The sequence below is a fragment of the Callospermophilus lateralis genome, chromosome 13, assembly GCF_048772815.1.
Source record: "Callospermophilus lateralis isolate mCalLat2 chromosome 13, mCalLat2.hap1, whole genome shotgun sequence".
Taxonomy (NCBI): domain Eukaryota; kingdom Metazoa; phylum Chordata; class Mammalia; order Rodentia; family Sciuridae; genus Callospermophilus; species Callospermophilus lateralis.
Window position 1 is genome coordinate 42,646,754 of NC_135317.1, and position 18,049 is coordinate 42,664,802.

At 35.9% G+C, this 18,049-nt stretch overlaps 1 protein-coding gene across 19 annotated transcripts in view; it reads left to right on the forward strand.

Moving 5' to 3' along the window:
• Pard3 (par-3 family cell polarity regulator) overlaps nt 1-18,049 on the forward strand; it is a 666,792-nt gene that overhangs the window by 313,514 nt on the left and 335,229 nt on the right. For all 19 annotated transcript variants that reach the window (XM_076832338.1, XM_076832348.1, XM_076832341.1 and 16 more), the window contains exon 5: nt 17,088-17,219. In XM_076832338.1, coding sequence (XP_076688453.1) covers nt 17,088-17,219 — 132 coding nt within the window. The remainder of the gene's footprint in view (nt 1-17,087; nt 17,220-18,049) is intronic.

Sequence of the window (18,049 nt, forward strand, 5' to 3'; positions counted from 1 at the left end):
TTTGAGGTAGAAGATGTGATATAAACAGTGCTTCTGTAAGCTATTACTTTGCACATCCTTTCCCACCAGCCCACCTCCTGTCTTAGTTCCATGTGCGCTTGAATACAAAAAGTCAAGATGCTCCATTCTCAGTATCATGTCTGAGATTACCAATGATAATTCATACACATAACATCTCCAGAAAATGCCTACTCTGTTTTACTGAGGGTGAGAAAAAGTTTGCTGTTGATATGCACACAATAGACTAACAAATAACATGGAATCCAATTGCATGCTGCTTTTAAATAGCTTCTTACTTGTTTGCTTATTTAGTAAAAAGTGATTCTTCATTTTAATTTTTTGCTCCCTTTCCTCTTTCAAAACTCCTTGGCTTCCTGGTCTCTGCATAGTATTTATTTTTCTAGTGTATAGTACCAGTTGCATGTTGGTAAATTTGAAAATACAATTTTGGTTTTAAACTCACATCCTTGACCACTTGTCTATTGAGAAAAATATTCTCTATCTTTTGGTTATTTGTGAGCCAAGCATTGCTGCCAGTGTTACAGTAACCATCAAAATCCCAAAGGATGAGCTGAGATAGTTCTTTAAAACCACATGTTCCCTCTGTGACAGACCTATAGCTGTGTTTAATTTTCTGCGGCATTAGCTTCAAGGGAGATCCAGCTGAGACCTAGATCTTAGACTACTCTGCTGTAACATTTGTATTTCCTGTTAGAGGTCTCTAAAACTATAAATTTTATCCTTCTGCTTTGCATATTAAAAGACTTTAAATTGAACACTGAGTTTTTGGACTTTCAGTCAGTGGTGGTTATAATCATTACAACAATAGGCCTACTTCGAGTGCCAGGCTCACCTAGCCTGATTTGTTAATAACCTAGTCTCATCTATTTTTGTGCCGCATTTAGGAATATAACCTGCCTTCATGTGCTTTAAATATTATAATTTGTGTTCAAAGTTTTAAAATCTTAACATTCTATTGAGAAACATTTTATTTGAAACCTGGATGTGATATCTTTAGAGTTTACACGTCATCCCAGGAATATAAATCCAAAATAAAGTCAGAATCTTTATTGAGCCTCCTCAAAGTTACATATAGTACAAAAGGAAATTGAATATGCGATACCTGTTTTTCTTAAAGGTGAGGACAAGGACATAGCATTGACTATTTTGATCAAAAATTCACATGGTTTTGCACACTTAAAAAATACTTTGGCCTTATTTCACCTTTAAGAATTTATTTCTTTTTTTAATTTTTGGTAATTTAGCTTATAGTCAGTTTCATTCTGAATCATGAAGTGAGATCTAGACACTTAAGTTCCTGCCATAAACAAGAAAAGTATCAGATGGTATTGCTTGATACTGAAGCACCTGGTGTTTCCATCATAGCTGTTCCAGTTTTGAGTGTCCTTAATTTTAATTTGCATGTATTCCCAGTGCCTGAACTTCCTTTGGAGGAATACATTCCAATCAATGTTTTTTTGCAAGTTGGAGGTTGCAAATGTTTTCTATTTATACTAGTTAGCATTATATTACTCAAATGAAATACTTTAGGCAGTTACTAAAGCGCTAATATTGGGATCAGGATGTAGCTCAGTAGTGGCACACTTGCCTTGTTTGCTCAAGGCTCTGGATTCAATCCCCAGTACCACAAAAAGAAAGAACTAAGATTTACGTGGCTATGGTTCTGAAGTTAATAGTCCAAGTTCAGGTAGCCCCATTGCTTTGCGTGTCTAGTGAAGATAGTATATTGTGGAGGAGGATGTGGTGGAGCAAACCACATAACCATGTGCTTGGAAGTGGGGAGACAAGAAGGGTCCAGGGTCCCAAAGACCTCAGGACTTCCCATTAGGTCCCATCTCTTTGAAGTACATAGAACCTCCAAACAGTGTTACCCTGGGGACCAACCTTTTAGAAGTACATGGACCTCAGCTGAGATATAGTGCCAAATTCAAGTCGTAGCAGCATCTCTCCTATCTCCAAACCACATCTGCTTTTGAGGCTTTGATATTTTCATGGGATGTTAGCCACATGGTCTTGAGTATTTGCTATTTCTAGCAAGTATGTTACATATTGTATTTCATTTAGCCACTCTCCAAAAGCATAGGTACTGTTGATATTCCTGTTTTATTGTTCATTGGTTAGAACCTTAGGGAATTTAAATAACTCACCTAATAGTCTAGTCGTTATATGATAAAAGTTATAATATGAACCCAGATTGTCCACTTTTACATTTTGTGTTCTTGGAGCTGGGGGTTTATGTTAGTAGTAAAGCATTTGCCTAGTATGTGTGAGTCCCTGGGTATGATTCATAACACTAAAATAAATAGATAAATTATGTTGCCACTCAATATATTTAAATAGAAATATGTGAATTTCATTAATATCAATACTAATAATATGATTGTATTAACTGATCTGTTCGTTTTCACTCCTTGTTCTGTGTCTGTTTTCTCTGGTCCTTGGAATTTATATTATTGTAATTTTATCATTATTGAGAAATGACATGTTCAGCCAACTTCTTGATAATCTATGCATGATGCTAACAACAACTTAGAAATAACAAAATAGTGATACTATTGAATTATAACCCAAGGATTAAAGTAAATATCCAAGAGCTGATGATTGATTAGAAAATCAGTGGGGTGAAGGGACACATTTCTTTATAGAAGAATTTCAGGTAATATGTGCAGCACTTCAGCCTCCAGAAGCTGGAGCTTTGTTCTCTGCTTTAGGATTGGGCTTTGTTTACTAGATTCATTTCCTAAGAATAAAAAATGCAAAGTAAAAAATACTGACTTGGTCCTGGAGAAGAATAGTAGGATCACCATGACTAGATGAACAACACAATATCACCAGTGAGGAGTTGTGTTGGTATCAGGTACCCCTGTAGGAGGTGATGAGGTGGGCACTTCACCTGTGTCCCCCTCCCTCCAAACCCCACAACATAGTTTAACCTTGAGGAATTATCAGACAGATCAAAATGGAGGGGCATCCTAATACCTGACTAGTTTTCTCTGAGAGTGTCATGGTCATAGAAAGACAAGGGAAGACTGAGAAGCTGATTAAGGCCAGAGAAGGGCTAGGAGAACTTGGTGACTAAATGCAGTTCGGAATCTGGGATTGGCTTCTGGTATAAGACAAGAGCATTAGAGAATGAGATGAGGAGAAAGTACTGTACCAATGTTAATTTCTTGGTTTTTAGAAATAACCCGTGGGTTATGAAAGGAAGTTGGATAAAGAGTTTACAGGAGCTCTCTGTACAATCTTTGCAAATTTTTCTGTAAACTTTTTCTTCTAAATTAAGTTGTTTAAGACTCTAACATTATACACTAATTTGTATCACTTCCATTTTGTGCTGATAATCAGAGATTCTAATACACAGGTAATTGGAATGTCCGGAACCAGGATTCAGCTGCTGGCCTCTGTAAGCCTTCTAACACACCTCATCACTCCCTTATATGTGTATTTCCTTCTATGGAAATGAGATATGTTTTTTGGCTGATTTATTAATTATTGATTTGTGGTTGATACCTTTCCCGTTATAAGACTGAATCTAAGAAATGGTCACTTGGTTTATTTTCTATGTAGCTAGCTGTGTTGGACCTGGAACCCAGAGCCTTGTGCATGCTAAGCAAGTGCTCTCCACTGAGCTCCATGCTCAGCCCTTGCCCACTGGTTTCAAACATGCTGCATTCTCCTGGCTTTCAATTTTTCGTGGGTCATCCTGATGCTACAGCTGTTATGTTTCTTCTTTAATCAGATTAAGCTTTCCAGAGAGGGCAGGGTTTCAACAGGATTTACTAAAAATTTCTCTGAATCACATTTTCTAAAATTCTAATTTTTAGTTATAATTTAGGGCAAAAATAATTTCCTTGAATATCCTGCTCAGAAAACATGCTTTGATGCTTTGTCTCCTGATGGAATGGGAGAGGTGAGAGGTGTTTTTTTTTTTTTTTTTTTGGTTGTTGGTGTTTTTTTTTTGTGTGTGTGTGTGTGTGCTGAGAGTCCAGAGCCCTTTTGAGCCCAGGACCTTTGCATGCCAGGTGTGCATTTTACAACTGAGTTATACCCTGCATTCCCGGGGGTCATAATTCTTTAGAAGTTTGTGCTTTCTGTTTCTTTACACTAGATACTTCCTAAGGAGAGTTGCAGTTCTCTAGAAAAGTCATTATTCTTGTTCAACAGGCAATTTCCAAAATATACCCACAGAGATGTTTTACCTGAGGAGGCAGTTTTGCAATTATGGGGAAAGATATCTTATCTTTATACCTTACATTGAGTTTAGGAATTTCCATAGAAATTCCCAATAGTTCTGTGAATCCATCTGATTCACTGAAGTCTTGGCATGGTAAGCTTGAAAATATTAAGAAGAAAGTGCGAATGTTTTATATTATCTGACAAGTTACATATATGATGCAGATATTTTGATTTAGAAATTTTAGTAACTTCTTGAAAAATATTTATACATACACACTTACCTACATATGTATAAAGAGATACATTCTTTTTCAGATTTAGTTGAAAAATAGGTAGATAAATATAAATGACTTATGATTGTGTTAGTCAGCTTTTCACCATTATGACCAAAATACATGCCAACAACAACAAGAGGAGGAAAGGTTTGTTTTGGCATATAGTTTTGGAGGTCTCAGTTCCTTGGTCAGCCAGCTCCATTGCTCTGGGCCTAAAGTGAAGCAGGACATCATGGCAGTGGGGAAGATAGAGGTTGAGAGAATGTTATGAATGGGTCAGAGACAAGATGTAGTGTACAAGCGCACACCCCCAGTGACCTCCTTCCTCCAAACATACCCTAACTTCCTGCAGTTTCCACCTGCTCTCAGTAGTCCATTCAGCTATCAATGGATTAATTCACAGATGAATTCATAGCCCTCATTACTCCTAAAAGCTCTACCATTGATCCTTGTTGCATTGGGAACTAAACTTTCAGCACACTAGCTTTTGGGGGGACCTTCCAGATCCAAAACATAACAATGATGCACATTTAGATAAGGCATAAGACTGTAAGAATCATGGAGTAAGAAGATGGCTATTTTACTTTCTCTCCCTCATTCCCTAGAATCTCTTCTTCCCTTGGTGTTGTGCAAAGCAGTCTTGGTGCAAATGCTGTTGTTACTTATAATTTTAGTTTTGAGATCAACAGGGTTATGTGTTTTTGAAAGAAAATGAAATGTGTGTATATTTCAAGGTCAGAAATTATTTCTAAAATGATTTTAAATTGTTTTCAGATTTCATTTCGGTTTTCAGAGTCAAGCATTATTAGTCAAATGGTACTCTTCATGTTTTCTGTGCTTTAAGAAATTGAGTCAGGTACTGGAAATGAACTCAGTAGTAGAGCACTTGCCTAGCCTCTTAAGGTCCTGGGTTCAATTTCTAGCACCACAGGGCAATAAAAATGATGCCAGTTGAGGTGACTTCTGCCTGTAGTCAGATGCTTGGGAGGCTTAAGCCAGAGAATCCCTTGAGCCCATGAGTTTGAGACTGGCCTGGGCAACATAGTGAGACCTCATCTCAAAAAAAAGAAAGAAAGAAAAGGAAAAGTCAAATTAAAAAAATTAAAAATGGAGGTTTAAGAAAGATAAATGAGAGATCAGGCTTTCCAAAATTTAATCCTACCTGAAATATGTTTTGTGTGTATGTGTGTGTGTTTTCATCCTAAATGTAGCTAAAGGAGTATAGGTCAAAATGGAGGACCTCTTTCTCTCTATTCCTGACATTGGCTGATTATGGAATGCTTTTGGCTCTAGGAAAATTGAATAGCCATGTTGGTCTTTATGAAGGACCATGCAAGAAATAAAATGAAAGCTTCCATTGTCCATGTTACCTTGTTGGTCATGTTCTTTGGTTCCTCAGAATCCATGGGGAGAAAACATTTTTGTAGAGTTTGGAAAAGAATTAAACTTCTCTCCTCCTCACCTACTTCTGCATGTTTTCATTGAAGAAAACATGCAGTTTTCCAGTTTTACCTGGAAAAATATCATTGTAATTTACCATAATTTTAAAGCAGACCCTTTACTAAATACACACACACACACACACACACATATATATATATATATATATATATATATATATATATATATATATATATATTATAGTTGTAGATGGACACAATATCTTTATTTTTTTATATGGTGTTGAGGATCAAACCCAGTATCTCACACAGGCAAGGCAACTGCTCTACAACCCCAGCTCCTTTACTTTTAATGATTTTTTTCTTAAGATTATGTAGTATTTCTCAGTAAGCCAACATCTGTACTAAAAATATTTGTGATTGAAGATTATTCAGTTGCTGTGCCTAACTTTATATAAAAGAATTCAGGAGATACTTTCTGTGGGAGGGTTCAATCTCTATAAATGGATGGATACCAGAAATTACTGTCATTACCCTTGAGAGGGAAGAGGTGGCATATCTCCTTACTCAGGAATTGACTAGCAACTGGGCATTGAGATGGGTAGGCACATCCATGATGATATGTGCAGAGCATCTGGTCTTCTTTGGATTCCTGTTTCCTCTTTCAGCCAGCAACAGGTTAAGCTAGATGTTCTTTGCCTTCTTTATTCCAGATTCAGGATACTTCATCTAGGGCTTGGGTGCATATCTCGGAGGTAGAGGATGTACCTACTATGTACAAGCCCCGGACTTGACCCCCTGTACTGGGGAGGTGGGAGAGCTCTGTATTTAAAATTTTTCATTGTATTCTGAGTTCTTGAAGTAGATTAGGAAAATTTGTTCAAGCAAGTAGCCTGAATATTCTGTCCATCAACGACCGAATACATTTTTTTCTCAGCAGCATGTAGATCCTTCTTCAAAATAGACCATATGTTATGCCACAAAGCAAGTCTTAGCAAATACAACAAAAATAGAGACACTACCTTGCATTCTATCTGACCATAATGGAATGAAATTAGAAATCAACGATAAAATAAAAAAATAGAAGCTACTGCAATACCTGGAGTCTACATAATATGCTATTGAATGATGCATGGATAACAGAAGACATCAGAGAGGAGATAAAAAATTCTTAGAGGTAAATGAGTACTCCAGTATAACATATCAAAATCTCTGGGACACTATGAAGGCAGTGCCAAGAGTAAAGTTCATTGCATTAAGCTCATACATTAAAATAAGAGTAAGTTAACAAATAAATGAGCCAACATTACATCTCAAAGCCCTAGAAAAAGAAGAACAAATCAACACCAAAAGTAGTAGAAAATGGGAAATTAAAGTCAGGGCTACAACCATCGAAATTGGAACAAAGGAAACGATTTTAAAAACCGACAAAACAAAAAGCTGGTTCTTTGAAAAAGAACACCAACAAATTTCTAGAGGCATGTGATGTACCCAAACTGAACCAGGAGTACATACACAATTTAAACAGATCGATTTCAATCAAAGAAATAGAAGAAGCCATCAAAACCTACCAACCAAGAAAAGCCCAGGACCACATGGATTCTCAGCTGAGTTCTACAAGACCTACAAAGAAGAATTAATACCAAAACTCCTCCTCAAATTATTCCATGAAATAAAAATGGAGAGACCCCTTCCAAACTCATGCTATGAGTCTAGTGTCATCCTGATACCAAAACCAGACAGACACCTCAAAGAAAGAAAGTTTCAGACCAATATCCCTGATGAACATAGATGCAAAAATTATCAACAAAATTTTGGCAAATTGAATACAAAAACATATTTAAATATAGTGCACCATGATCAAGTGGGGTTTACCCCCAGGGATGCAAGGTCAGTTCAACATATGAAAATCAATAAACATAATTCATCACATTAATAAACTTAAGGAAAAGAATCATATGATTATATCAATTAATGCAGAGAAAGCATTTGAGAAAACACAGCACCCTAGAAAAAGCAGGGTCTTTTGCTGTTCTTTCTCTTCTCTCACATTTTTCTGCTCTATGAACAGACCTAGAAGCTTTAGAGAGTGTTGTCTCCTTTTTATGTTTATTTGACTTGAATCTCCTCGAGAGATTTTGACCAACCTTTTAGCACACTCGATCTCTTTATACGGATAGCCTGATGCAGATCTATCTTTTTGGTGTTATTTTTCTTAAGTGGTCTGGCAACCTTAACAAGCTGCTGGCCAATTGTACGTTGTAAGTTAAAGCCAAAATGTGTCTGGTTTTGTTAGTGTATTAACCTGAAGAGTTTACTGTGTGTCTGGAAACTTGGCTGCAAACTTCAAAGTAATTCTCAAACATGTACTTCCATTTTTGTACATAAATTTTTGTTTGTGTACATATGTCATTTGTGAGTTTCTCAGATTAACAGTGTAATCTGTAAGTTATTGAGCATGTGTCATATCACATGTAGGGAGCCAATAAGTTAGAATTTTCTGGCCAGAATGAGTTTTAACAACTATGAATGATATCTTTAAAATTTTAAAGGAAAAATAATACAATTTGAATGTGTATAAGCTGAGAGGTTTTATTTTTTTACATTTTAATTTGCTTAGGTAATTAGTTTACTTGGATAAATTAATTTCAGTTTTTGTTACTAATTCTTATTTAAAATGTAAGTTCAGTTAAAAAGTTAAAACAGACATTTAAAACTAAGATATTTATTAGTTAAAATTTGAGCATTTGACAAAGATTTACCTTCAGAATTTCTGAATTTTGACCATTTCGTGTTTAAAATTTTTGGAAAGTTAAAGCCAGTATTGTCTCTTGTTGCACACTCTACTGAAGTTTAGCAAAGTAAGTATCTATCATTTACAATTTTGTCATTTTAACAAAAATGTGTGGGTGTCTGGGCTTCCTGTTTGTCTCATCATGGTTTCGTTGGCACAGTTTTATAACACTATTTATTTCCTTTCTTTTTTCCCTGACTATCATTAGTAGTTATTAAGAATAGGAGGGCAACCTGTTATCAAAAAGGAAAGTAGGATGCACTTATGTACTAATGTTTATTCTCATTGATGTGCTGGATATTGTTTAGGGGATTGCAGATAATGGAGAAAAAAACTGACCGCAGATCAACAACATTAGGCATTTCACATAGTATATTAGCAACTAGGGATGTCAAATAATGCTTTTTTGGGGGGTTCATTATAGATTCCCCTTATCCACAGGAGTACACTTCAAGACTCCCAGTGAATGCCTTAAATTTTATATAGTAGTGAACCTTTAAATTTAATGTTTGTTTTTTTTTTTTTTCTATCTTAACTAAGCACTTAGCATACTATAACTTTTGGAGTTTCAAGTGCAAGAACAAAACAACGTCAGCATACAATTTTCTTTCTTAGTATGTTGAGAACTTATACTTTTTTAAATATATAAGATGAGCACTTCAAAGCTTTTCTTTGCATATTGCTACTTTGGCATTTGGGGGCCGAATTAAGTAAAATAAGAATTACCTGAATATAAGCACTGTGATACTGCTGCTGTTGATTTGATAATTATGATGACTACTGAGTAATAGGCATGGATACTCTACACAAATGTTTGATCCACTTCTGGTTAGAAAGAGCAAGAGAGTTGAGAGGGCACCTTTTCATCACTTTTCTAAGAATGTTGTGCAGTTCAAAACTTATGAATTTTTCCTGTATTTTTCCATTTCACAATTTTGAACCATGGTTGACTGGTAGCTAAAACCTCAGAAAGCCAAGCCACAGATGACAGGGTACTAGTATGCTTCAAAATAGCCATGTATCTATCATAAGTGATGATGAATACAGGTCAAGCAACCCTAATCTGAAAATTCAAAATCTGAAATACTCCAAAACCTAAAAATTTTTTGAGCATCAACCCAATGTAACAGTTGATAAATTTCACACCATGAAATTTGTTTTTGTGCACTCTTAAATATTCTATAAAATTACCTTCATGCTACATGTAAATGGTATATATTAATGAATTTTGTTTTCAGATGTGTGTCTGATACCCAAGATATATCTCCTTCTGTATATGCAAATATTTCCAAATCTGAAAAACAATCTGAAATCTGAAACAGATCTTGTCCCAAATCATTGTGAATATAATCTAAACCTATGCTGTGTTTGGAAGAAAATTCTTTGATTCTATGTTTTAAAAAATGTCTTGTGGCAGGGAGCTGGGATTATAGCTCAGTGGTAGAGTGCTTGCCTCGCACATGTGAGGCACTGGGTTTGTTTCTCAGCACCATGTAAAAAAAATGAATATAAAAAACAAAGTAAAGGTATTTTGTTCATCTTAAAAAATCTTAAAAAAAATGTCTTTTGGGGCTGGGGGTGTGGCTCAAGCGGTAATGTGCTCGCCTGGCATGCGTGAGTTGCTGGGTTCGATCCTCAGCTCCACATAAAAATAAAATAAAGATGTTGTGTCTACCAATTTATTAAAAATAAATTCTCTCTCTTTCTCTCTCTCTCTCTCTAAAATAAAAAATGTATTGTAGTTTGTACTGGTGCATACTTTTAATCACAGTGAATCAGGAGGCCAAGGCAGGAGGACCACAAATTCAAGGCCAGCCTAAGTAATCTAGTGAGACCCTGTCACAAAATAAAAATTTAAAGGAGTGGGGATATAGTGATAAAGCCATGTGGTTTCAGTGCCCAGTAACCCCCCGCCCCGCCAAAAATTATGTCATTGTCTACAGAACTTTTTGCCTTCTCCCCTCTCTACTCCCCCATCTTTCTCTCATTGTTTTTGAGGATGATTTGAAAGTCAGAAACAATTTTATTTACAGAACACTTTATAGTTTTGTCTTCTTATATGCTTTATCCCTAGTGTTGCTTACTAGGTTGTACTCTTGAGTACCTATCAGGAGGCACAAAAGATAAACTCTGGCCAGGAAGAGAGGAAAGAGTCTGCTACATTGACTCAACAGTGTTATTACTGATGATTTTTAGCAAGCTTTATGCAATTTTTTAGGAAAAAAAACTATCCAAAGCCATGATTACTAATTTTACTTCAGTCTCATAATTTCAGGTTACATATCCTGAAAATAGTTTCCTTTGTTCTTTGTGTATCATTTCCTGAAGAAATGATAAAGTGGAAAATTGAATTCTCTTTTACCACAATTGCAGCATTGAAAACATGTTTTAAATTTAAAATCTTAACATCACTTGGGAATATTTGAAACCATATGATGCACAGAGGGTGCAAAAGTGAAATTTATATGCATTGAATGTTTTGTGTTTGAAAATATGGTGTGATTCCTCATGATTTTTAGAAAGCTGTCTGAAATTTTTGCACTGAAGCAAAGTGGAAATGTAGTTGGGTTTCCTACATAGTAAGATAGAAATGTCCATTACTTCTTCAAAAATCATGAAATAGTTCTGATTTTGCAACATAGGCATGTAGGCTTGCCAAGAAATCTGACCATCAGCTAAATAGCTGTTTCTGGGAGATAAAGCCTTGAAGTCTCAGCTGAGCATGCCAGGAATAAGCTTCTATCTCAAGGCATTGGTCGGGTTCTATGTGATTTCTTTTTATTGAATTGTAATTGGCTTGGGGAGAAGTGTGGGGGAGAAAGCACACTTACTTTCAGTATCCTGGACCAGATTTACTCCATAACCAGGATACTGCTACCAGGGAGCAACAAATTAATATGCATTTCCCAGCCTGCTGGCTTTTTGACACCTGATGATGTGGCAGTACATTTTAGATGATAAGGAAAATCCCTGATCACAGCAGGAACATCTGTTTTTTTCTGGCAAGAGGGAAAGTCTTCCCCTATCCAGCACAAAGCTGGATGCTTGGGGCAGCCTCTTAAATGGAAGATTAACATAATTTAAAAAATAAAAATAAACAAGGAGAGTAATTCCTTATAGTTATTTTTCTTATAAAATCTTTAAAGTACAGGCTTTAGTGGAATAAATTATGTCTTGTCATTAGCAATTTTAATCATTAGTGTTTTTCGCATTGATATTACAGATAGGGTTTTTTTTTTAAGTCTAAAGATTTCTGTTTTTGCTTTGATGTTTACTAGTGTGCAGAAAGGAGACATTAATTTATTCAAGTTATGAAATTGATTTAAAATACATTCTCCAATTTATTATAAGTATTGCTGTATCATGTTGCAAAATCTGAACAGGAATAATAAAATTTGATGGCTTGGTCTTCTTTTCAGATATGAAATAGAGGATTAATGTTGGTTTGATTTCACATTTTTGACGTTTTTACAGCGTGATTCATAAATGAGTTTGCAGGTAGTCTTGCATAGATATAATTAACACTACCCATTTTTAAAATTTTCTCTGCAATAATTTCAAATTGAAAATAGTCTACTATATACATTTCAATGGCAAAGTATTAGATATCTATGTATATATTGTGAAATTGCATTAAAAAGCTAGACGTGGTGGCACATGTCTGTAATCCCCTGGGCTTGGGAGGCTGAGGCAGGAGGATTTCTAGTTCAAAGCCATCCTCAGCAAAAGTGAGGTGCTGAGCAACTCAGGGAGACCTTGTCTCTAAATAAAATGCAAAATAGGGCTGGGGATGTGGCTCAGTGAATGAGTGCCCCTGAGTTCAGTCACTGGTTATGCACCCGCTCACCCCTGCCCCCCAAGAAAGAAATTGCATTAAATGATGTTTGTTTATCCATTCCCATCATAAATACAGAATAATAGCTTTTCAGGTCTTTATTTTTTGTTGGCACTTGACTCAAACTTTAGGCGAGACTGTGTGGGAGAACATGGCTAAAATGCCAGTAGGACCTGAATGATGCTAGCAACAATATAATATATTTGTTGCTTAGTTGTTAAAAATATAGATTCAAAAATTTTTACTTAATTTATAATGATTTAAGATTACTGTAATTTACTGAATTTTTAGTACACATGAATTAGTATATGGATTCATTAATGACTTCCCCATTATAAAAATTATAAAAACTTTTATTATGAGGAGTTAATGTCAGCTTTACTTTTCTTATCCACTAACTCTTCAAAGTTGATATATAAGTATAAAATTAAATAATTTTTCAAGTGTAGTGAAAAAAGACAGGTCCTGGCTGGGGTTGTGGCTCATGGTAGAGCGCTTGCCTAGCATGTGTGAGGCCCTGGGTTCTTTTCTCTGTACCGCATATAAATAAGTAAAATAAAGGTCCAGCAACAACTAAAAACAAACAAATAAAAAACTTAAAAGATAGGTTCTTTAATCTTTAGCCATAATCTCTATACTGTGATTATTCTATGGTTCCCTGCTATATGAACTACATGGCATAATGGGCTTAAATGGAGAAATAATACTATTTTTCATATGCAATTAGAAATAATCACGTTTTCCAAAGACATTGTATACTGTAGGTGTGACATTAAATTGAAATACGCATACATCAATGGTACACATTTTTTTAGTATAAATCTCAAAATACAATCATTACATTTCGGTGGAAATAGTTTTCATTGATGTTTATATTGATACCTCTTTAAAGTACTCCCTTAATAATTTTTGAAACAATTTATGAGAGTGTTCTTTTAAAATTCCAATTTTCTGAAAACATGTAAAATAGGAAACCTTAAAAATATTAAAGACGCTGTCTCATTGGTGTAGGCCACTGTGTTAAATGCTTGGGTTTAAAGGTGAATGGTGATCTCTGCCCAGCCTTCACTGTAATAGTGGAAATAGCAATTTTAAAAATTAGCTAAATTATAAGTTAGAACTATAATTAAAGTAAAATTAGAATATAGAGGTAACAAAAAGCATGACATGATTAGTTCTATTGAGAATCAGGGAATGCTCTTTAGTGAAAGTAGCCTTTGAACTGGGGTTTGAAGAATGTGAACTATTTGGGTAGAAGAAATCCTGTTGGATGTCTGGGCTCATAAACAGGGTGAGTGGAGGTGAAGAGGAGAGTGCCGCAGTCTGGCTGGGCACAATTCAGGAGCCACTTGTCAAAAGAAACGAACTTTATTTTTAGAGCACACACACCACACCACACAGCTCCTCAGGAAAAACCCTCAGAGCCCAACTGCCACCACTGGCTTTCCACAAGCCTCTCAACCTGCCCCCCTCCTCCTGCTCTTGAGGCCCATTGGCTGGGTCGCATGGGCGGAGCCAAAAAAAGTCCCCCAATGAGCAGCTCCGTGGTCTGAAAGGGCGGGGAAACAGCCCAATGAGCATCACCGCAGTGGAGCCAATCAGTTGGCAGCTAGAAGTTTGCTGGGGCCACTGTGAGCCAATCATCAGCTGGCAGCTGGAAGTTTGCTGGCAGCTGGAAGTTTGCTGGGGCCCCTTGGGCTGTGGCTTTCAACAGAGAGTGTGGCAGTGTAAGCATAGTCACCTGAAGTTCCTCTGTCTGCATTCATGCCACAAAGGCCATGTGTTCCAACATACATTTGAGAAAAATTCTCAGCCAGGAAGCAGCCTTGAACATTATTTTTTAGGGCTAGAGACCACGTCCTGTCGGAAGGTCACTGTTGTCGTTTCACATGAATGACACATTGATCCTGAAGTGCAGTTATGTTCAAGAAGTCAAATCTAAAAAAAGAATATTGAATCCACTAGATTTATGGACTATGGTGATTATAAAGGAAGGAGTTGTGTTTGATTCTGAATATGTTTGGGAAGGGTGCATGAGTTGACCTAGGAGGTGAGTTTCATTTTGGATCTGTTGTGTTTGATGTTTCTTTGAGGCTTCCATTTGTAAATTTATCCTGAGAATTTAGGAAAATATTTAGTATATGTGACCAGTGCCATGTTATCAGGATAGATGGTTTTGAAATTATGCATTTTTTGAGCTTGTCCAGGGAGACAGTAGTGATCAGTCCATAGAAAGAGACCTTGAGGACCCTTTTTAGGAATAAGAACAGTGATGGGGACTCAGAAGGAGCAAAGGAGTACCAGCTGCAGCAGGATTCCAAAGGGGGAAAAAAATTGAGATGGTAGTAGAACCAGATCTATTATTTTAAAGATATATATGCTTCCTTTTCAAGTGATATTTTATCACTCTGCAAACATCCAATTCCCTATCAACTTTTCACCTAACATTTAACAATAATTAATTGAATTAATTATTCCATTAGGAATTTTAAAAAGTTGATTTTTCTAATTCTATTATTTATTCTACTCCATTACTTGGCACATTTCTGAAAAGACAAACTTTCCCTTGTCACCTGGCACTGTTGGTTTCTCTGAAACCTTTCCTACTGAAAAGAGAGGATAGGTTTTTCAGACCTTCTGTTAACAATTTAATTTCGAAGCAAGGAGTTGGTGTTAAATCATCTTAAATAAATGGGAAATGAATAAAAGAAGGTTCTAGTGAATGGAAACTCTAATATCCCTTACATAAAAATTGTATTTCACCCTATTTCCAATTGTTCTTCTCTTTGTAGACATTTAAGTTTGTATCATTGATTATCTATCCATTGTGGCTTGTTTGAAGTTCTTGTCAGTGTATTTATGGAATATGCTGCAAAATAATTTTTCCTTTGCTTCGTTCTGAAGCGCACATTTTCAGGAAAGGTTCTTAGTATTTTGACATGTGGTGAGTCTCAGTTTCTTTGTTTGCTCCATTTCTTTCCTTAGACTTGGGCATGTTTTCTCCTTATCATTTCCATGCCTGTAAGCAAGGTCAGCTCTAATCCCTGAGCATGGACCAGCATCCTTAATCTTATCAGCATTTTCTTGTGATTGTATTTATGTCCCATTACAGTCCCATTACAAGCTGCACTGACCAGAAATGGATTGACTTTTCCAAGTAAACTTTTTTATAGATTTTTTTCCTAATAAAAACTACTGCTGCAAATGTTGGACTATCAAAATCTAAAAATGATTTTAGCTTTTTCAGTTCAATTCTTTAAAAAATCCAAAAGTTTCACATCAAAGTTTATAATGGTAAATGTGTATTTTTTGTTTCTTTATTTTCATATGTCACAGTATTGACATAGGTCCAAGACTGTTCATTTGTACTTGTTTTATTCTCTGGTAGAACTCATAAAGAGAAAAGAATAACCTGGTCTACAGCTAAGAGCTATACAATATAATCCTGTTATTGCACTAAAAAAATTTGATACTATGTGATGCTTATATAGTTTAAGGAACGGAGAATAAGAATCAATTGCATACATAATATTTATAGCCAGACTGCTCTTAGCAAAATTAAGAAGAATATTATATTTCTGTTACTTTGACTAGGTGGGTTAAACAAAAGGCAACATTTTAAATTTGTTCTTATAGAAGATAATTTGGATTTAGTTATTGAACTCAAAATTCAGTTTCTCTACTTCTTAATTTGTCATTTCTTTTCTGAACATTAAAATTAAGTTTTAAAGCTCAGAAGTCAAAACAAGTTCTTATAATTTACTCTTTGAAAGAGTCATCCAGTAGCACTTGATTATTCTGAGGAATATTAAAAACTTAGTTAATAAATATTTATTTTTGTTGAGATATAGCTTATCATAACCATGTCAGAATGAGTGATTATGTGTTTGTTGAAGTGTCAGGTTTGTGATAGCCTTGACCTTATCTTGATATTTTAGTTAATCCTGACAGTTTCTGAAATAGGAAACACAATAGCCCTAAGGATCCCAAAAGTAGCAAATCTATTAACCTTCCTTATTTTCAACATTTTGGGTAAATTGTAGAAGATACCCCACGATATAATTATAATGTTAGAAAGAAGAGTAAAAAGGGAACACAGCATGATTAACAAATAATCAATGTCTTGCTTACAGATTTTTTTTTAAACTTTTTAAATGTACTTGCTCAGCCTTGGGGAAATTGAGTAGGGTTGGAGTATGAAGTATACAAATGTTTTGTGTGTTCTGTGTGTGTGTGTGTGTGTGTGTGTGTGTGTGAGTGTGAGATTACACTTCCCTGATCTCGGAACATTACAGCATTTTTTAAAAAAAATATTTTATTTTTTATTTTTCGGCGGACACAACATCTTTGTATGTGGTGCTGAGGATTGAACCCGGGCCGCACACATTTCAGGCGAGCGCGATACCGCTTGAGCCACACCCCCAGCCCCCACATTACAGCATTTTTGAGGTCTAATGTGGGTGTAATGTTCTCAGTCAGATTCTTTGTATAGACTTGGAAAAATATTTTAAATATGTGGAATCATTCTCCTACTACTTCTGGTCTCGTGTTTCACAAGATGCCTTTTTGTTTTTCATTTTGAATAGAAAGATGAAAACTACAGAAGCCTCCCACGGGATACTAGTAACTGGTCTAACCAATTCCAGAGAGACAATGCTCGCTCATCTCTCAGTGCCAGTCACCCAATGGTGGATAAGTGGTTGGAGAAGCAAGAACAGGTAACATAAAAGCCTCCTTGTACATGTATCCTTGGTGCAACATTCCTATCTCATATATACTTAAAACAAAGTTTCAAGTAGTATGTTCTATGTCTGAATCCATCTAAAACTTTGGGTTACTCAAAGATTTCTTCTGAGTAGCTGTGAATATATGCAGGAGATTTTCTGAAGCACTGCAGCTGGTAATGTTGCAGCAGCCCAGATATTTGGCAGTGAATAATGCAGTTTGTGAGGACAATTTCAAGGTTCTTTTCTTTTGCATTAGACAGTAAGTCAAGGAATCTGAAAGACAAATTAAAACTTTTCATTATTTCTGACTTCACTTTATGAGAGGATTATATACCATGATGTTGTTTTAGAACCTAGTTTATTTTTGTCAGGTTTAGGCACTTATATCTTTGACTTAGTCAGCCTTTTTTGCTGCTGTGTCTAAAAGGACCCAACCTGAACAACTGTAGAGGAGGAAAAATCTCTTTGAGGGCTCATGGTTTCAGAGGTCTTAATCCATAGATAACAGACTCCATTCTTCATGGTTCAAGCTGAAGTGAAACATCATGGCAGAAGAGTGTGGCAAAGGGTATCAGCTCACATGATGGTTAGGAAGCAGAGTGTCCACTTGCCAGATATAAATATATACCCCAAAGGCATGGCCCCAGTGCCCCAGTCCTCCAGCCACACCCCGCCTGCCTTTACTTCCCACTCAGTTAATCTCATCGGGGGATTAATTCACTGATTAGGTTAACAGTCTTACAACCCAGTCACTTCTCTGAACTTTCTTGCATTGTCTCACATGTGAGCTTTTGGGGAACACCTCATATCCAAGCCAAAAC